The 22166-nt window shown below is 37.6% G+C and overlaps 3 protein-coding genes across 3 annotated transcripts in view; all 3 read left to right on the forward strand.

Moving 5' to 3' along the window:
* LOC117568032 (39S ribosomal protein L20, mitochondrial) overlaps positions 1-22166 on the forward strand; it is a 75834-nt gene that overhangs the window by 52326 nt on the left and 1342 nt on the right. The window lies entirely within an intron of this gene.
* On the forward strand, positions 1029-2332 carry LOC117571061 (putative odorant receptor 69a). The gene is made up of 3 exons (XM_034253030.2): positions 1029-2009; positions 2066-2221; positions 2279-2332. The coding sequence occupies exons 1-3, from the start codon at positions 1029-1031 to the stop codon at positions 2330-2332; spliced, it is 1191 nt and encodes a 396-aa protein (XP_034108921.1).
* On the forward strand, positions 13254-14348 carry LOC117566453 (protein regulator of cytokinesis 1-like). Its single transcript, XM_034245984.1, has one exon. The coding sequence runs from the start codon at positions 13254-13256 to the stop codon at positions 14346-14348; it is 1095 nt and encodes a 364-aa protein (XP_034101875.1).

Here is a 22166-nt window from a genome sequence, read left to right on the forward strand (position 1 = left end):
CCAATGGCAACAGCAGCGAGCCAAATATAAAAGACTGATAGCTCGGCTTAGAGGCATCACATTATGAGGTTGACACAAATATAAAAGAAATAAACAAAACGAGACAAGACGAGACGCGACACAACGCGCTTCGCTATTTGCTTGTCATCAGCTTCTCAATGCACTCAATACAAATAAAATAAAATTAAATAAAATAAAAAACCTATAATAAAACAAGCCTCCATATGTACGAGTATGTATCTGTTTACCTATACACCTAATCAACTTCATAAGCTCATAAAGTAAATACTACAGATGTTAACATATTAAATGGAATTTGCCATCTCGATTTGTAAAACTTAAATTCTTTATTACCTTTATTACCATGACTACAATAAGTTGCCTAAAGTAATCTCCAATCTAGCCTTTTGTTTACTACTTTCTCTTTCTTAAATATTTCGATTTAGTTCAATTTAGAATTGTATAAATACTTTGAGAATTCTAGTTCTTTAGTTTCATTATACATAAATGGATTTTCGTTTTTTTTGTAGTGCAACATTTCTATTTTGGCAGGAATCCTCTGCTGAAACGCAACGGTGATAAATCTGCTCTCGTTGCTCTCGGAACTTTTGCCATTTTTCATGAGAGGCGAAACTTGAACACTTACCGAACACAAACCGGGCAAATAGAAGTATTAAATATTTAAAAGCACCTCGGTTTTAGCTTTTTATATTAATATTTAAGTTGTTTTGCAGTTTTCATCAACTAAAAACAGGAAAAGTTTGTGACATTTTTTCGCTGCAAACTTATCTGATTATATTCTTGAAATAGTTTATCTAATTTAGAAATTATCGATCTAACAGTTCAGTTGCACTTTCCCAAGCAGCTCATTTAATATTGTGCAATTTTCGTAATTTCCACAAGTGAAAAAAGATTATTTAATGAGCTCTTCCTCAATTATCGGTAAGTTCCTATGCCAAAGAGCTGCTATAAAAGTGAGAAAGCGAAGCAAATTTCAACAATTTCAAGTTTCATTCGAGTGTCTCATCATGCAGCTAAAGGATTTTATGTACTATCCAAATTTGGGTTGTCGCTTGGCTATGATACGATGCTACGAGTGGAGAGGGAGTAAATTGCCAGCTGTCGAGCAAACTTTAATCCAGCAATTGTGGTTTCTATTGGGTGCCATTAACTTGTTCTATCAGAATCTCGGTCTGGTAATCGATCTAAGTCTGTCAGAGACTCAAAAGGAACTCTCCGCATTCATAGCACAAATATCAGAGACTTGCAGCGTGATGGGACTCACTTTAGTTGGTGCAAGTAATATGTGGATGTTGCTCTATTATCGCCGAGAAATCGAAGCTGTGCTGGGTGAACTGCAAGAATTGTATCCTCCTAGGCGACAGCGAATCTATCGCATCAAACACTACTACGAGCAGTCGACGCGCTTGATGAAGCATTCAACAACGTTTTTCTTGTTTGCATACGCTTATTACAATTCGCTGCCCATTGTGGAACTATGCTACGAACTGCTGGCGGCATCGCAGCAAGTGAAATACAAGGCGCAGAGTGATACCTGGTATCCTTGGCATTTGTTCTTAGCAGAGCGTTCAGCTTTAAGCTTTGCTGCCTCATATCTCTGTCAGGCTATATCGTCCTTGTCCGGTGTGGCCGTCATCATGAGCGGTCAGTATTTGATGTGCTTTTTCACCACACAGATGCGGATGCACTTTGATGCATTGGCTAATGGCCTGAGTACTTTGGATGCCCGTCACTCGGAGGCCAATGAGCAGCTAAAAGAAATGATAGTCTACCACTGTCGTTTGCTGCATATTGAGCAGCAAATAAATCGCATCTTTAACTTTATGTTTTTGAGCAACTTTTCCACTTCGACGATTGCCATCTGTTTAATGGCCTTTGCCATGGTCATGATCAATTTGGCGGCCGCCTTTAAGTACTCTGTCGGCCTCATGTCTTTTCTCGTATTTTGCGTCTTCATTTGCTACAACGGCACTCAGTTCACCTTGGCTGTAAGTTAGTTTTTAATTTTAATATAATATGCAATTTAGTTTTATTTTATTTATAGAGCGACAAATTGTTGCCAGCTGCTTTCTACAATAATTGGTATGATGGCGATCGTAACTACCGCCGCATGTTGCTCTTCTTTATCATGCGCTCTTGTGAGTCTCGTGTGCTGCGCACCTACAAGTTTACACCCGTCTCTATGGCCACATACATGGCGGTGCGTATACGTAATATTGTTATTTTTTTGCTTCTATTTAAATATTTATTTCAACAGATGCTAAAGTTTTCATATCAATTGTTTACATTCTTTAGAGCAATGATAAAATAATATAATATATCTAACAATGTTTTGTAAACGGTGCGTATACATCATTTCTATAGTAATTTAATATTGTGTTTTTGATATTACTTAATTTCCAGTTTCTAAAAAATTTGCAACTATATTAAATGGATAAATTTACTTGGAATTGATACTACATATATTAATACATTCGAATTTGCATATAATTTATCAGCTTCGCACTTTAAATTTAACTTTAAGTTTAGAATGTATTTTACTGACCTTAAATTTCTGCGCTTTAAATTCACTTTTAAATTAAATAAACAGGAGGAACTTATTAAAATGGAGGTACCTTGGGTGGCTTTCATTCCAGGACGTCAATTTTTCAAAATCCATTTGCACTTCATTCCCCTCTGATCCTCCGTCGTCTCCATTTGGCTTTACCCTGACCCTAGCTTATTTCCTTTGGCGAATGCAAGAGCGTAAAATTAAGTTCAGCACAAAGAGCAAGAGAAGTGAAAATTGAGAATTATGCACAAGTCACCTGTCTGTTATTCTGCTCCTCTGTCCGTCCGTCTGAGCGTCCATCCGACTGTCTCTTCGTCTGTCATATGGTAGTTGCTGCTGTTGGTTGTGTGCTGGGTGTGATTATCGCATCGTTATCCAGGATCAGTGGCTGGCCCAAACAGCCAACCACTTGGCACCCTCCTCTAGCTTTAGCTACAGCAACACTGAGCACTGAGCCTGAGCCTGTTCAGGGGCCCTCATTCTTATTTTATATAATAACATTTTAATTCCCTTAATACACGCTACGCTGCCTGTAAAGCCAAACAAACTGAAAGCCGCAGCCCCATAGCCGCTGGCTGTTGACGTTCGCCGCTGCCTGCTTTTAGGCGCACTCACTTTCTCACTCTCTCTGCATCTGTCTTTATCACTCGCTTGTGTTTGGTACTCTTAGGGGTTTTGCTTTTGTGCGTAAATCATTAATCATAAGCAGCGCATATTTATTGTATTTTGCCCTTGTTGACAGCTTTTAGTTGGGCCTTCTGACCAGAGTCCTGCGAATACCATTTACTATGCACACTTACAAAATTCAAGCGGAATTTATGGTTTTGTAGCACAAAAACTTTTGTGACTTAAGCGAGCAACTGTCTCGACATTAAATATATGAATGTTTTGCGTTTGCAGACAATATCAAATGTTTTATTAATTCAATTAAACATTAACTTAACTGGCAAATTGTTATTGAATTCAAGTTATTACTAAAGTTATTACAAGGGACAATTCAATGTTTTGTTTTTAGCTGCCTCTATCGACTTTTTCTTTTCTCTGATTTCTTATGACCATTTGAGAGCGAGTCGAGTAGTCAGAGGCAAATGGAAAATGCGATGTGTGCCAGTTAATTTAGCCATCAGCTTGTGGTCGCTTAGACAATGTTCAGTTGGAAATTGCCCAATCAAGTGAAAATGACCAGCAAACCCCTTCGAATCGAGATATGCGAGAGAGAAAAGGCTACACACACACACACACACACACGGAGTACACAATATCCACAGAAAATCGACAATTGACTATACGAGTGCTATACACACACACATACACACATATGTGAATAGAGCTTGGGGAGGGAACTAGATCAATGCAGCTTGAAGCATTTAGCCGCTTGTTTGCTCTGGCTACCCGCTTCTGGGCATCCACATGCAATGGCCTTGATAAGTTTTAGGCAAACAAAGTGCAGCTCGTTACGGTACATGGATTTTAGTGCTTGCTGCTGGAAAACTGTGCCATCTGAGTAAACCGCAAAATGTAGTCAAGGAACATGTCTCAATTTCATAGTTAAACACTGATTTTGATAGCCGAAGCAAGTCAACTGCAACTGCAGCTAGCAGAAACTAGAAACGAACTATTGCTAGTCATTTGTGGTTGCCATGCGAGCTGGGACGCTTGTTTTAAATGGAGTCACACGTTAAGTAATAGTCTCTACTCCAGTTCACGTATATTTAATGTTGTTTTCCCCCTCCTGCAGTCACCTCAAGTTAATAGATAGATCTAGCAAAGCATTTTGGTTTGCATTTAACTTTCACAATGTCCATCAATTACTTAGTCTTATCTGCTGGGGCCATATGGTGTCAGAAGGGCACAAAGCGGCACAGACAGACAGGGAGTGCGAGAGAGCGAGAAAACAAATAACGAAAAGCCAAAAATTTTTACACACAATTTAGAGACATTTCCGCACGTAGCCCACAGCGGCGAAGACTTGCCTAAGCTCCAAGTGCGACATGACGCCGCGTTACAAAAAAACAAAAGAAAAATAAAAATAATAAAATGAAAAAAATACAAGAGCCACACAACAAAGTTCCCACAGCGAAAAACATCATGAAATGCGAGCTAAAGAACACAAAAAAATATGAGAGAAAAAAATGTTGGGCAAATAAAATATTAAGACCGAATTTTGAATGCACTCAAAATGCGAGAGAATAATTAAAAGCATACAACACAACAGCTTAAAATATATTGCAATTTGTTTGAAAAGAATATATATATTAATTTCGTGTATTAAAAAAAAATAACAGCACTGTTTGGCTTTTATTGAAATGGTTAGCGGGTATCTCAGTCGTTGATTTAATACTTGTTTGTTATAAAATCTTATTATTGTAAAGCTTTATAAATTCGAACAACTTTTGTAGAGAGCGTGTTTTAATGTCGTCGTATTTAAAACAACAAAGACTTATCCCATGCACGGATACATGTATTTTGCCGCCTGCTGTTGTAAGTATTTGCTTAGCGTTTGCTGTGCTGTGGCTTGATGTGGCTTTCCCCACCATGTTTGTGTTGCTGTTCCTGTTGGTGTTGGTGAGTTGGTGTCGGCGTAGTTACTGTTTCTGTTTCTGGCCATGGTTCTGGTGCGATGGATTCGAAACAATGTGGCAGTCGACGCAACGGGATGGCATTGGCACCATAGCATTTATGTCTATTAAACAAGTAATAAACTTCATAAATTTAACAAATTAGAATTATTAAATTTCATGTTTGTGACATTTTTAAACGACAGACGACGGCGGCGACTGGCCGAAAGGCACATTTGCATTAACGTTAATGGAATTTCTCAATGGTCCCAACTCGGGTGACGCGCAAGTAATTTATGGCCCATAATTTGTACAACAACGAGCTGCTGCGTCTGTGACCGGCGACTGGATTGTCGAATTTCGGAGTCGCACTTCAGTTAATCTCTGTGGCAACAGGTGCATTTGTATTCATGCTTGACTTGACTTTACGAGCAGCTCTTCAATCGAGTAGCATTTGGCTATTGGTTGGTTTTGTTTGCTGGATGTTTATCAAATTTATGCGTATGCTTATTATGCGCATATCACGTATACGCCACGTTCGCCCGCTAATAAAGTCATCAAAATGAGTGAGTGAGTGTCATGCGAAACTTTTTGAGTGGCAACCACAATGCCGGTGGCCGATAGCTGGTGGCAGGAGCGGCAGCAGCAGCAGCTGCATATGCACATCCATGTGTCAACTGGCATACGCTGACCACGCAATCACAACGCCACCTATTTCCAATTACCGATGACGACGCTGCATCGCCCGGATGACTGTGACTGTGAGTGTTGGGTACTGTTGGAGACTGGACATGATTGATTGCAACAAAACCAGATTTTGGTTGCTGTCATTTAAGCGTCGCTTTGCGTTTGCTAACTTTCGACAGCGACATCGCCATCGACATCGGCATCAGTATCAGCATCAGCATCGGATCCAAATACATTATTGACATTGGCGGCGGCGGCCTCTTGGGCCCGGTTCACAATTTAAATTGCGCCTCGGCTGCTACATTTTTAATTAAACGCAAATTAAAAATTGATTGCTTTTTGTCGCCATAATTTACAGGCGATAATATGCAAGCGCATACGCAGCAGATCCCCAAACGGCGACAGTTTCAATACATATTTCTGTAGCATACTTTCCATCGCCGTTGCTCGCATACAAATATCAACATCATCTTTCAGTCTTTCCCATTTTTCTTTGCACAAATAAAGTAAAGTAAAAAATTGGGGGAAAAATATTTACATGTGCGTGTCGCATGCGATGCACAAAAAAAAGGAGAAAGAAGAAATATACAAGCTCAATATTTCAGATGTTTTTGCCTTTCGCTTGTTGCATACATTTTAACTGCACTGTTAAACGGAAGTCAAAGGTTTTAAACGGAAGTACGCAGCTTTCTAACCACATTTATATATGTATGCACGATTGTGTATGTATTGGTAATTACATGGATTGACGGCTAAATGTTTGCATCGCATGCAAACTCGCAAACGGTTTGTTTTCCGAACACCGAAAGCTGTGTTGGCATTTAACTTTTCAGTTATCGTAAAACGTGGAAATTGTTGTGGAGAAATGTGTGTTATTTTATAACCAAAACATTACTTAGAAAATATTCTTTTTTATGGCTATTATTACAAAACGTGTGATAACTTAAGGTATAATAAAATTAGGGAAGCTACAATAGTTATCCGAAATAAACACTTCATTATCAAATAGAAAATTATTAAAAATAAGGACTTTTAAACAACACAGTAATTTAAATTTGTGTAAATCTAAAGAGTATTATATATTACCATATGCATTACAAATTATCTATACACGCAAAATCAATAATATAATACATTAAAATTCAATTATTAAATTAACTATTAAAATCACGTAAAGCGCGTTCACAGACATCCAACTGTTATTATTGATATGCGTATGTTTTTTTTTTGTTGTTGTTGTTGTTTTGTATATTGTCATCTCTTAATCGATCTTAATTGCATTTATTGGCCCGAGGCAATTGAATAATGCTTCATTTAATTATTTACATTCAAATGCGCATTTACATTCGCCATTTTGGTATATTTAATTAATGCAAATTTTGTTATGGAAATTAATTATTTCACAGTCAACGGAACCAACGGACGGATGTATTTTAATTTAGTGTGGACAAATACAACCGCGCAAAAAAAAATGTTAATAATAATATATAAATGGCGACAATGTCAATATGTCGTCTGAATGCACTTGATTAATTCGAAAGACACTCTAAATGAATGGCTTGCAAATAATCGTAATTACGAAATATATATTAATGATGCAGCATAATTGCAAAAATGCATTCATAAAAATGCGGGACTTTTCATTGAATTTACAATCTAAGCAAATCTTGTTTAACGCAAAAAAAACGGCATGACTTTATTAAAAAATACCTATCTGCATTTTATGCGGCAGGTAAATAGTTGCAACAATGCAATTTAATAAATCCGAGTAGTTATGCAAAATTGCTTTCGCCAGCTGAAAAACCATTTAAATTTTTTTTCCTACAGCATTCTGTGTTGAGGGTTGAGCGCACGATTGGTGTGACTTTCGACCCTCGATCTAGACTCCCCTTCTGTTCTGGTCTTGTGAGTGCAGCTTGCCACTTGCCACTTTGTCTGCCACACTGCGTGCCACACAGAACAGAGCAGAATAGAGCGGAGCGTAGTTGACTGCCATGCAAAGGCGGAAGCACTTAAATTGGGCGTAACAAAATGTCTGACACGCCAATTATTTTGCTTTTTATATATCAGACAAGACGGACATTCTTGTTGCTATTATTATTGTTGTACTTCTTGCTGCCATAGTGCGTGTTAGTTTTTATTCTACTATACTACTACTGTGTGTGTGGGTGGCCAGAGTTTGTCTTGCCTTCTGCCTTTTGCCTGCTGTTTGCTGCTTTTCAAGCAGTTTTATCGTTGTTCAGTTGTTTGTACTGTCTCTTGCTTTGCTTACACTTCTTTTTACTCCTTATTTACGAACCGCTGTCTGTTATTGGCTTGGAGCTATTGTTGGTAAATAGACGACCATTGCAATAAATAAGGTAGCACATACTTTTCGTTAGCTAAAGCTTTGATTCGTTATCGTTTCAAAGAAAAATGTTTATTTGTAAATAAAAAGAATAAATAGTAAATGTGGCTAATACACACTTATAATTATTTTCCAAATTGTGGACATCTTATATTCATACTAGATTCAAAAAACTATTTGCATTTATTTTGTTAAAAATGCAATGCCAACTTTAAGCTATTGCTTTATTATTAAAAGGCTATTATAACATAGATAAATTGTTATTTATAAATGAAACGAATATATATAGTAAATAAGCACAAAAATTTGTTGTTGCTTTTTCACTCTTTTGTTTTTTGTTTTTAAATTTGAAAAACTAATTTTTATTTTGTTAAAACTGTAATTCCATCTGCAAAACTTTTCAAATTTTCCTCAGAACAGCATAACACTTGCTCTACATTCATTGCAATGAGCGCATTTATTTTATTTCTATTCAGAAAAGTTTTTCCAACAGCCGAAAGAAAAATAAGCTGCAGAGTGTGTAGTAGAGTAGTCATAACATTTGATATACAATATGTTGTAGTGTGCATTGTTGAGGAAAGTTTTCATTTTCATTTTATGCTTAATTTGTTTTTGAATGCCACTGCAATTATGCAATTAATTGTTGACGGCACTTGCTGTTATTTTATGTCTAACATTTATTGAAAATGCTAAAAAACATTATGGAAAATATGTTCAACACACAGTTTGAGTGTGCGTAAAAGACTTTAAAATTTTTAGTTTATAAAAATTTAATATTAAGTTTTATAGAATATTTTATTATAGCTTTTTTATTAGACATTTTAATCATTGCGTTGCAGTGCTTGGGAGTAGGTCAATCCTGTAGATTTTAATGAAATTAAAGGTACGATAAGGTGGTAACGCCTAAAGCTGCCTTCGCATAACATGCATAACTACTGATGCTACTTGCTAGTTGAGTTACATGTAATGAAAAAGACTGTCAGACCGTTTTACGATTATGAAAGTGCGCTCCTGAGATACACATCGGAGTACACAAAAATATATGTGTACTATATGCGTGTATGTGAGAATGGTCTTTTAAGTGCGCCTGCTGGCATATTAATTTGCGATTGCCTTGCAGCAGACACCTGCAAAACTTTTACACCCGAATGCGTAGACAAAGTGCTGACATTACATTACACGTACTCTGGATTCATCTTTGTACCCAAGCCTTCTGACTACCTTCATTAACTTCTGCTTCGTTTTGCTGATTAAATGTGTGTCTGGAAGGGGAGAGCACTCAAGCTGTTCTCGTTGGCCTGGTTATTTGCTTACATTTCGTTGACAGATTCTGAACTTTGGCTGTCAATCGAAGCAGCAGACAGACAGATAGAAATTTCATTGGATTTCATGCTGGGTCTAATTTGATTTCGATGTATGCTCCTGCTGCTGCTACTGCTGTTCAGGCAATTAGAAAATGAGCAGATTAAATGTCGCACAGGGCAAAGCTCATGAACTAAGTAATAAGATGGAATCGAAGGCGGAAAGTTACTCTCATTCAACATGCATCATCAGCTCTGAGGGCTGTGTATTGAAAGTTACCTCACAAATTAGCGCGTTGCTGTTTAGAATTAAAAGCTACAAACCAAAAATGCGCAAATGCGATGCAGTTAATCACAGCAGCAATCGACGTATTGTTGTCATCCTCGTCGTCAGCGTCATCGTCATCGTCATCGCTGTTGTGCTTCAGCAATTGTGGTTGTCCCTGGGCAAGTGAAGAGCATTGTAAATGTATGTCACCCGTGAGTCGCTTTCATTATGCCAAGTAACAGCGGCGAATTGGAATGGGAACTGCAATTGGAATTGTTCGCTGGCCGCCGAACTGACTGCATCACTGGCATTGGGCATTTGGAGTTCGCTTTTGCGGTTCCACTGGCCCCGTGTGGCGATGAATGAGAAATTTGCAAGGGAATTTGTACGCACGGCTTAATTGTTGCCGTTGCCGTTGCCGTCGCTGTTGTCGTTGCCATGGCAATGTCGTGTTTGGCCAGAAGCACAGATTAAATCCATGGTCCAAAGCGTGTACAAAGCGGAAATGCAAAAACTGCACTAAGCTGCCAAATGAACCAGCCTCGTTCAATCCCACCAACTCTCGCTTCCCCTCTCTGCCAACCAACGTCCCGCATCAATGACGGCAGCAAAATGGTTGAATGGTGAATGCAGTTTGGCGTAAATTTACAATTTGCTAAATTCGTCGAGTACTCGCACTCGCAAATTATTTAAATTTATGCATTTGTCGCTCTTGTCTGATAATGCGGCAAATTTATTAGCGACACATTTCAACAGTTTTAAGCTGCTATCGCATTTACAAAAATACATCAAACACTCTATACATAAATTACACGTTGCAATACTTTAAACAAACTCAGCTTAAGACTTTGCATCAAACACACATATGAGACAGAACTTCCTGCACAAGGCACTTGAGAGTGCAAATGTCTGGTTTGCTACGCAGAGCTTAACAAAATGCGAATATTCAAATAGTATTCATACGATGCAGTCAAAGTTGTGCTCCATTTCCGCTGATATAACAATAATCCAGCATAATGAACACATACATATTCATAACACACACTCGCACTCACACTCACACTCACTTGGAGAGAGAGCTGTGCGTGTTCTGTTCGTTTGCTTGCATGTGACATAAATCTTGGGCAAATAAATCCAACAAAAAAGGAACATAGTACAGTCGGAGACAGCCAGTAAATAACCCCCAAAAATATGGGCGTGGCAACGCAATCATGAACACCTAGACGCTTACGTTTATAAGCGCAACTGTCGACGATTTTTGCATTTAAATGTGCGCAATTTGCTTTCAAGCAACTGAACGAAAAAAATAAACCGAAAACTGTTGCCTACTTTCCGGCGTCAGCCAAGAAAATTGAGTCAACGGATGTGAAACATGTGCGACCCACAGAGAAATTTGTACACCGACAACAACAATAACAAAAGCAAGGTGTTGGCAGCGGAAGCACAAAATAAAAATGATAATAACAATGCTGTGGCAGGCTTTTATTCTGCCTTCTTCGGTTTTTTCTCGCATTCGCCTTTCCCGCGCTACAATTATTGAATATGGTGCGATTTGCATGGCAAGCAGTTCATTTCGCTGCGGAAATTCAAACACTGCTAAACGGCAGAAAGCTTCAACCACAACAACAAAAAGAACGACGAATGAACGTGGAGCTTCGCTCAGAGTTTAGTTCAATAATGTGTGAGAGAAGCTGTTGAAAAGCTAAGCACTTAATTAGAAACCATAAAAACCATAGAACGAAAGCAAATTGTGAAGTGCAACAATTGCGGTTTTTCATTTGTAAAGAGCAGATAATAGTTGGAGGTAATTTCAAACTTAGCTTGCATAAATTCTATATATTCATGTACATATTATATTATATAAAAAAATTGGTATATTCTGGCATTTAAGTTTTTAAAATTTGTGAATTTCAAATTTGCTGCATACATTTGTAACAGGCAGAAAGAGGTACCTCCGACCCTTGTTATGTTTACACACAGATCAAGTTTGTTTCAGATTTTTGCGAAGTCCACCGCCGAAATCGAAAATTTGGTATATTTTGTACTCTATGTTATATTTTAAATGTAGAGTTATTTCAATATAGCCTTTAGTATTTTTAGTATTGGTAGGGTATATTAATTTGGTATATTTATTGAAAAAGATTAAGGGGTGTCTCACAGACGAGCACACTCGACATGTTTTAAATTACCTTATGGTAAAAAGGATTTGTTGATATATTTTTTATTTTCGTTTGCTATTCCCAAGCTGTGCGCAAAGTGTGTTAAGTTAATTGTGTATAAATAAATATGAAAGTGGTGTTTCTTTTTTTAATTTAAGTGAATAATGAACTCCTTTGAACTCGTTTCTGGTATCAGTATTCTTCATATATCTGCTCGTTTGGATCTTTTCGTTCATTTTTTATCTGCACTTGTATCAATAATCGTATTTTGTAACTGCAATTTTGTTTTTTTTTTTTTTGGTGAGGCATTAAAAGTGCTTTTCACAAAAGCGCATTTTCCAAGCGGCGCATTATTTAATTTCCAGTGCAATTTTTTAACCACACGCAAGCTTTTTAACTAGACTCTTGCCCTTTCTGGTGCCGTAGCCAGAGAACTGAGTGCAGCTTTATTCAACATTAATTACGCTCGTGGTTTTCGATTCAATTGATTTTTTTCCTCTGCGGCTAGTTGATTTCTTGTTTTTCTCCTCTCTCTCTCTTTTTATTATTATTTTGCCGATTGTTCTTCTTGATGCCGAAGCACATTTAAATCACTGCCATTGGATCCGATCACAAGTGGTGAGAGAGGATGCCTGTTGGGCGTCCATCATAGACGTCACTATTGGGTTGGCTGACCGCAGCTGCTGTGCGGAGTAAAAAAAGCAGCGTCAGCTTCAATGAATAGTAATCCACTCGGCTGCCAGCTGCAGCGGTTGCTTCAATTCAATTGAATAATTTGTTGTGCATGCTGTGGCTGTGTGTGTTCCTATTGAGTGTATGTGTGCATTTTATATGCTCTCAACTTTTGATTATTTTTTCGCTAACTGCTTCAAAATTTTTAATAAAATTGTCATTTTTGTTGAACTGCTGCAAATTATCACCTGGATTTTATTTTGCGCATTGTTTTCGCCATTTGTTAGCCCAAAGTTATTTGACACCTCAAGTTGTTTTTTTTTTCCTGACATTCCACACAAATAAATCATATGTGGCAGCAGGTTATTGCGCAATTTATATAGGCCAATATTCATATTTAAATTATGACGTGCATAAATTATAAAATTTAATATAAAATATTGAATTTGTGTTTGATGTTTGTCATCATCACAACAATTCACATTATTTGAGCAGTTGCATTTAAGTTATCAGTCAAAATATTTTTGCAGACAGTTGGCTTTGATAAATTTGTACACAAACATTCAATCCCAAAATCAACTCACGAAGAAATATTTATAATACAGTGCAAATAGTTTTAAATTTCCGCAAAATTAAACACAATTTACATTTACATCACTATTACAAATAATAACAATAAAAAGAGCAAGATGAGTGTCGATACACTGTGCAAGATTTGGGCACTTAAGCTAGTTACCTTTCAAGCGGATATTTCTTCTCTGCTCAAGAAGTCCAAGAGGTTGGCAGAGCAACTGAATAATACGACAATCAACATGGAGAACAGTCAGTCGCTGACACAAGACAAACTTCGGTTGCACGAATTGATGGTTCACTTAACTGAAGAGTTGCAGCGGCATCGCGATGAAGCCAGTGCAAAGAAGCGTTTGCACGAGTGGCAAAAGTCTCTGGACCGAATGCGTGCCAAGATCCGAAAGATATCCCACACTCTGGGTGAAGTCGGCCTTGTAGATATGGCGGCAATCGATAAGCTATGCGATACAGAGGATTACTCACAACCACACTATGAAGTGCTCAGCCAAGAGTTGCAACGTTGCGAGGCGCTTCGTCATGACAATCTTTCGATACTCATTGATCGTGTGTGGTCACAAATCTATCTGTGGTTCAACATGACATTGCAGCATTCAAACATGAAGCATTGCAAACAGGATTGCGCGTCTGTCGAGCTATTAGAGCTGTTGGAGCAGAAGGTAATTGATCTTCAGACATTCTACCACGATCACAGCGACATCTTTCAACTGTACGCCAAGCGTGATGAGTTGTGGACACGCATGGCCGAGCTGGATCATTTAGCTGGTGAGCCAACTCGATATCGCAATCGTGGTGGGCAATTACTTCGCGAGGAGAAAGAACGTAATTATATTCAGGGCAAATTGCCCGAAATTGAGGCCAAACTCGGTGAACTTGTGCGACACTTTGAAGAGTCTGAGGGTCGACAATTTACGGTATTCAACGTGGAGATAATGCATAAAATAACCATGGATTGGGAGGAATATAATCAGACTAAAGCGAATGAAATACAGCGACGCAAGCAATCCATGTTTCAGACTACAACGCCAAGACTCATTCGAGGCTCTTCCACCACATCCAGTCTTGTATTAAATGGAAAGACGCCTCAGCGTGCCAAGTCTGGAAAGCTCTCAGCAAGAGGATTGTCCTCAAATGGGTCCACATCATCCAGTCTTCTGTCGGATCGAAAGCCGCCACAGCGCAACAAGTGCGTATAACTCTTACCAAGAGGATTCTCTTCAATTGGCTCCAGCTGAATACAATCAATTTATTACTTTAATCATTTGCTTTTATCTAGTTGAACGCGAAAGGAAATTATAAAAAAAAACAAATAAAAATGAATTAGATCACATGTTATTTTACGAGTTACTGTATTTTAAAAACGTATGCAAAAATATTCTATGATTGGTTTCCTTTTTACATTTTCTACACTATTGAAAATCATATTTTTGTAATGAGACCGCCATTGTGCATTTCCGACTAATTAACGGCATTCTCCTTTCTACTTGTAAGTAGCTTAGACTATGCGCAACTGTGAAAACAAAAGACTGTTCGAATAATTGCTAATGCATTTGATGCATACTTATTACTTTCATTTGCTAGAGGTTTCCAATTTAATAGATTTTTTTATATGAATTCAATTTTGAAATTTCGTTTAACCGGTTATATTATATTTTGTCTAAGTTTTGATAGACTTTAGCATCGTAAATTTCAATTTACTTTCAATTATTTTTGCAAAAGAGGTTTTAAATTTCAAGTCTTATAAAATCAAATTTTCAAACTATATTTTGCCTGTGTTTTGTTAGTTCTTAGTGAATTTTCTTTTTCAATTTTTCAATAATTTATTCGATTTAAATTCTATGAAATGCTTTATAAGTATTTATCTTACTATTGTGAAGTCTTCCTCCTAGTGAATTTATACGTAAACTCTACTAACCAAACTCAGCCTAAGCTGCCAGTCAACTCGGTCGGCATTTTGACAGGCATTTGGCCAATTTCAGTGTACGCCAATAATCCAGACAAACTCGGCTTAATTACTTACAAGCAAATTGAAGCCATAAATAAATAAAATGCGGCAAATGCGCAGCGCTGAAAACGAGAACTTCAACACTCCGATCAATGTAAAAACTGAGCAGACTCAATGACTGAATGAATGAGTGAATGAATGAATGCGTGGCGGAACTTAATGCTCATATTGATAACATAAGCTGCATGATTTACGGGCTGGGTAAATTTCTAGAGCGTGGCACAGGCAAGGAAGGAGGGAGGTCACTCAATCAGCACTCACGGAGTGTAAGACTTAAGTCTTATCGATTTGACTTTTGATTGATACACAAGTTGCTATTGGGATTTCTGGCCAAAAAGAAGCTAAGAGTAAAGAGTAGAGAAGGAAGAAACAAGCACACGCGTTGTCAGGTTGGTTATTTGATTAGGTCGCCGCATAAATCCCCCTGTAAATGAAGTTAGAAAGCTGACGATTCTGGCTGCGGGTATCAATTTTAATAAATTCGCACATGGCCTGCCATTAATTTCAGTTAATTTGCCATTTTTCATGTCTGCCACACGACATTTGGCACAAGGTTCAACTGCAAGGGATATCGGAAAGAAAGATGGTGTAGGGAGACGGTGTAGGGGACTGGAATTGCCTACAGTTACCTTTTGCATACGGCAGCCGTACATCAATGACACACAAGCCCCCGTACAGACAGAGAGACCGTAAATATTCTCGGTAGGCAGCCAATATGTTTACACGCACACGATTTCAGCGCCTGAGCGGTTTTCCGCATCCATACTTGGGCCCCGTCCGGGTCGCTGCGAGCTTGTGGCTTGCACCCTCTCTCTCGCTCGCTCGATGGATCATAAATTCTGTGACTCCGTCGTAATTCTTTAGCTAGTGTTTGAGAGCGGAGGAAAGAGCGAAAGCTACAAGTTATTCGCTTTATTGGCGCTTTGCTCAAGCGATTTCGCTAATAGTTGGCAAAAAGTTTTGCTGCAGATAGAGATGGAAATGGAGATGGAAGACACAAGTTCAAACTTCCGTTCAGCTAAATATTGGAATTGTCAAAACTTTTGGCAAAAGCAACTTCAATATGCAACACAATGAAAACTTCAAAACTTGCGCAAATAATTCAGATTTATCAAGGTAATTATTAAAGCATCTATGCATTCCAAACATTAATGGTAAATGGTTTAATAATTCAAATTAGTAAAACGGCTAAGATGAAGTTCTCTATTTGAGTTGCTGTTCAATTTGTTTGTATCTCGTTTTTTTCGTTTTGTAAATTCATGTGCTGTTAATGAACTTGGGTAGAAGAAAATGCGGCTCGAGTAGTTGGAATATTTGCGTTGAAGGTACTCGAAACACATTTGAAATTAATTAAAAAGCTGTCAAGAGCAGATGGAGGCGTTCACAACTAACATGCTGCCTGACGGAGTGGAGTTTTATGCTCTGCATGGAGTTCAACTCGAATTGGGGGAGTTCGTGTTCATGTGTTGAAGCCATAGCAAATTACACGTATTACGTATATGCGGCGCATTACGTATACGCATTGTGTGGTAGCAAAAGAAAAGGCAGGCGCCGGAAATTACCAGGTGAGTCAACATCTTTTCATTTTTTTTTTGTTGTAGAGCGTTCGCTCGCTCGCACTCTTCACCTTTTTATGTTGCAGTTCCTTTATCAAGGAAACCTTTTAAAACGTATAACAATAACGAAAATTTGAAAGAGATAAAAGACGTACGTGGGCCGGCAACGGAAATGATTATATCTCCTTGGCATGGCCCAAGCACAAGCATCGAATTGGAGTTGGAGAGCAGGTGACGCAGCAGCTGAAGCACGAAATGGAGGCTGGCCATTGTTGGCAACGTTGTTGTCATTGCGGCGGCCATTGTTCCATTGCCATTTCCAGTGCAATTTTCATTTGGCCGTTGTCCTTCACTTGCCGCCGTTATCAGTGACAAACGGCCAGGTCGTAAACCGAGAAAGCGAACCGCCGTAGAAATCAAGCAACACGAGCGCAATTTACACATTTAAAATTCAAATAAAGTCATTTGCATGCAGACACAATGAGCAGACCAAATGGTCCAACAACGGTGTCCACCAGCGTCGCAAGCTGTCGCAACATATGCGACTATTCTCTACCTGCTGACCTTTGGCCGTCTGTTATTTCTGCTTTTTTCTACATTTGTCATCATTAGTCCCCAAGCCTCGCCTAGGCACGAAACAGCAGTTAAATCCTCCTCCTTCTCTAGACTGTATGTAAAACATGCGAATGAATATTCCGAAATGTAAACAAATAAACTGAAAATTATCAGAGTGACATAAATCACATAGCACTTTGACCTTTGGAAAATATACAGAAATCGGAATGAATGATGTGAGCAAACTGATAAAAGAGCTGAACATGAAAAAGCAATAAAGGAAGTCAACATTTTGCGTCTCAGTCTAATAAACACATTTTACATTTGATTTTGATTTTGGAATTTGAATAATTGCCATGACAAATATTGATTTTATGCTTTTAAATATAGACAATCAGAAATACACGCATATACACACGCGCGAAAAAATGAAAAAGTTATTTTCTGATTTAAATAATTGAGTTGGATTTGTGCAAACTCATTTCGTTGATTTCTCTGACACATTACTGTCGCTGAAGGGACATTTGAAATGATTTATTAGCGACTCGGTTAGCGGCTCGAACTGACTCCATTGAGATTTTGCAGCATACTTTGCGACCATTTTTCATTTGAAGTTCATGCGCATCCAGCAGTGTGTTCTCTTTTGGCCCGCATGACAACACGCTAAAGCAAAGGCTTTCTGACAATTTTTCGGTTGGCATGTAAATATTATTTTTCTACTTTATCCTACACTCTGGCTCACTTCGCTTGCTGCTATGGTGTCGGTCTCTGTGGCCATGTCAAAAAAGTTTTTCACACACACATACACAATTATAACAAAGGGCAACAACACACACGCACACACTTGGGCTTGGGCCTGTTTATTCAATCAACATCGGGCAAGTTGATAAGAGTGTGGAACAGGAAAAGCAACAGGAACGGGAACGGGAACAGGAACATATCCAGGACCACAATGTCACAATGCAAAGGCACATGACAGACGCAAGATGACAGTTGCCATGTTGAAAAATGTCACAACTACACCTATGAGTGTCTCTCTCTCTGCGCGTGTGTTGGTGCGAGTGTGTGTGGGTTTGAGTTTTTCTACCATTTGTGGCAGGTGGTGGCTTGTCAGAGTTCCCGAAAGTTTTTCTGCTATTTAAATCATGTCAGTTTATCTAAGCAACACCTACCAATCCAAGCACGGCAACAGTTGCCACACCTCTGCCAGCCACGCCTCCACACACCGCCCATATCACAGATATAGTATATATAGCGCATAGAGGCAACCATTTTAGTGTTTGTGGCCACAACACTGACTCGCTGTTCTTGGCATCTTGTCAAGTTTGCCGTCAGACGGCTAAAAACATTTTCAGTTCCTCATGTTTTCCTTTCTTGTCCTTTTTATTATTTGTTATTGTTCTTCTAGTTGTTGGTTTTTTGGCGCTGCCTCACTTGCAATTTCCATTGCGTGTGGTGTGACCATAAAACATTTTCCCTTGCAACTTTTCTTCGTTCGTCTCTCTTTTTTGAGTGAGAGTTTCCATTTTATTTCACAACAGTTGGCCATTTTTGGATTTTGTTTTTATGTTGAATATTTATAAGCTTCACTGTACCGGCGTTTGTTTATAATTGTTGTCTAAACTTTATGTATGAGTCGAGTGCTCTCTTTCTCTACCACAAAAAGTTAATGGACAATCGCCCACTCAGTTGGAATGCCCAACTACCTGCACTCAACTGGACTACAAAGAAAATTAAAAATGAAATACCTTTTGTCAAATAATAAATAAATGACGAAAAAGTTCATATTTCGACATTGTAGTCAATTATTTTCATTTAAACAATACCGAATATCGTATGGAAAAGGGCTGGAAAATAATTGGCAGAGGTTTCCACAAATTGATAAATGCAATGTCAGTGACCAACAATTACTAATTAAAGTGATGCAGTTAATTACTCAGTTCTCACAGATGTCCTTTGTAGAATACGATTGCAGCAGCTCACAACATTTTGCTGCTGTTTGTTTAAATTAATTTCAAAGTTGTCACAGTAATTAAACAATAAATATGGCCATGTTAAATTGTGTAAATAAAAACGCAAACTTACAAAAGTGTCAACAGTACAGAAAAGCGAGAGGGATGTTGGGGGGAGAGAGAGAGAGAGAGCGAGATAAAGAGAAACAAGTTGCGTGTGTCGTGTGACATATGAGGGAAGTCTCATGCCCAATCGCATTTAAAATTAATTATACGCCGAGTGTTGCAGCAGCAGCAGCAACAGCTTTGCGTCATTCACTTAAGCGCTCATTTAGTGACCCAGCAAAAGAAGACCCGACGCCACTCGTATCTAATTAATGTGTGCTGGGAGTTCATTTGTTCTTCTAAAATATTATTACGACTAGATTACAATTTATTGTAGAACAACAACTGTCCTTGAATCACTTGGTTTATGGATATGCTTTGAGGCATGCAGAAATCAACTAAACAGATTCGCTTTGCTTGCGTTCTCATTAATTGGTTTATTTATGTTGATTTAAACATTTCCTCATGCTGACTGCAAAGACTTGACTAAATGCATTAAAGGATTTGTCGACTCTTTGGTCAACTATGCAGAATAATTAAATGATATACAAACAATTGCAGAATACAGTTGCACAGCAAGTTGTAAACATCATATTGTCTGTTCGCAAATAAGTTAAGTTTATGACAAACAGCAACTGCAATAAGGCAAATTGTATGCTATGCTTCAAGATATTCAATTAAACAGTAAATAAATATATAAATTTTGAGAAGCTTCTGACAATTTAGAGCTTAAAATATTTTCATATTTTAATGTCGCTTTATTCCCAATATATTTTTCAGCGTAAATTTAAAATTATTGGAAATATTTTCTTAGAATTGTGTAAGCTGCTTCCGACTTGATTTGCCGTTGACATACTAATCCGAAAGCTTTTATAAAACATCGAGCAAAAATGAATTCATTCCGTAAATATGACCAGTGTTCTACATTGTGAAAATCACATAGCATGCATGAATCGATATGCTATATTTTTTTGTCGACTTTTGTAAAGTGACCCTGTTAGGAAATTGAAAGCGTATCGAAAACTCAGCCACGCGGTCAATGTGGCAAACAGCGCAAACAAAAGTTTACGATTTTTTTTGTTTTTTTGGCTGCTGTATGTTTTTGTGTTTTTGGGGCCATAAAATAGAAATTAGTTGCAATTGGAGTTTGCGTTTTGCTTTTGGTTTTTTGGTTTTGTTGCGGTTAGTTTTGCTCTGACCATCGTCATGTAGTTGCAGCTGTTGCTCCCCTCACAGTTCTCTCCGCTCCCTCTAGCACAGCATTTTGCTTCCGGTTTGGCTTGACAGAGGTCAAACTATTTGGTTGCGTACAAACTGAAATTTCGTACTCTAATTTACAATTGTTTCCAACGTATCGACAACGTTTGTTCTTAAAGTTGAACTAGCCAAAGGAACATGCATTATATTTGTTCCGGAAATGCGTGTTAATCGAACGGATGTGACAACAAAGTGTATTTCAAATTTAATTTTGAATACAATTCATTTTATTGATTTCCACCATAATTACATTTTTTGTTGTAATTCCAATTTAGATGGTCAAATGTAAATTTGATTGAGCTTTAAGCGGAATTTGCATTTGTTTCGATAATTGATTGGGATTCAATGAGGCAAACATTGCGATTTAGGCTAATTATCAAAATTGAAAGCAATTTTAGGCGAAACAATTTGTTGTGCCCATTGATGACCGCTGATGGTCGTTACAGTCTAATCGAATGATCTAGTTAGCCCAAATATTACGTATACGCACAGTTGTATCAGCATTATCTATCTATGCTAAATGCTTTAATTATACAAGCGTAGAAGAGAGTCAGTACTTGCAATAAATCAATAAATAACCGATGATTGTTTTGATGAGCAGCCTAAAAAAGGGGCTTTGTTGACCACAAAATAAATAGGTCGCTATTGGATAATCCATAAAGCCAAACAAATATGTATTTTTTACGCCATGCCAAATTGACACAATCAACAAATCAAAAGCGCTTCTATCAATACAACAATTACGTCATACATATATTTTCATGTATATATTTATATTTATGCCAAAAAAAACGAAGACAATATATTTTTATTTGCAATTTCATTTGCTTTTTTTGACTTGTCCTGATTTGTGGGACACATTTTTGTCTCTCTCAAAAAAATCGAGAACGGCATATGCACATTTAACATTTGGGGTGTCCGCTCTCTTTATTTTTATTGGCAATATTCATATACATAACATACATATACGCATATATATATTGCAGCACGTGACGTGTTTTCGGTCTTTGTCTTTTTTTTTGCACTGTGTATATGACCTGACAACTGGGCGGTGATGGCCTCGCTTGGTTATTGCAATTAGTGATATCATTTTTCATTTGATACTCTGCAATCAAATTGATACGGGTGCGTTGCTGCAAAAGATTAAATATTCATTTTAAAATAAATAGTATAATAGATTGTCGAGTTGTGTTCTGTTTAAGTTGCTAAAATTAAAATTTTTTTTTTATTTAAAAATTTATTATATTAAGAATTTATTTTTTTACAGCGTATCCATAAGTCATTATTTCGTGACAAAACTTTTAATTATTTGAATGCATTTCTGCGTTATTTCAGTAATTTTCAAACTCGATAAATTGATTTTCATATGCATTTATTGCCCCCATTTATTTATGAGCACAAAAATGTTCAAACATTTATTTTGTATACGTATGCGTAATATTCTTTTTGCCAAATGCCAATTGAATAGTTTGAGGAAATTAAAGAGCGTTATAAAGTTTCTATATAATATATAAACCACCCACGGATTATTTATGAAGTGTATAACCAATCAATTTATCGGCACTTTGTGGCCAACGCATAAAT

This window comes from Drosophila albomicans, chromosome 3, assembly GCF_009650485.2.
Source record: "Drosophila albomicans strain 15112-1751.03 chromosome 3, ASM965048v2, whole genome shotgun sequence".
NCBI classification, from domain to species: Eukaryota; Metazoa; Arthropoda; class Insecta; order Diptera; family Drosophilidae; genus Drosophila; species Drosophila albomicans.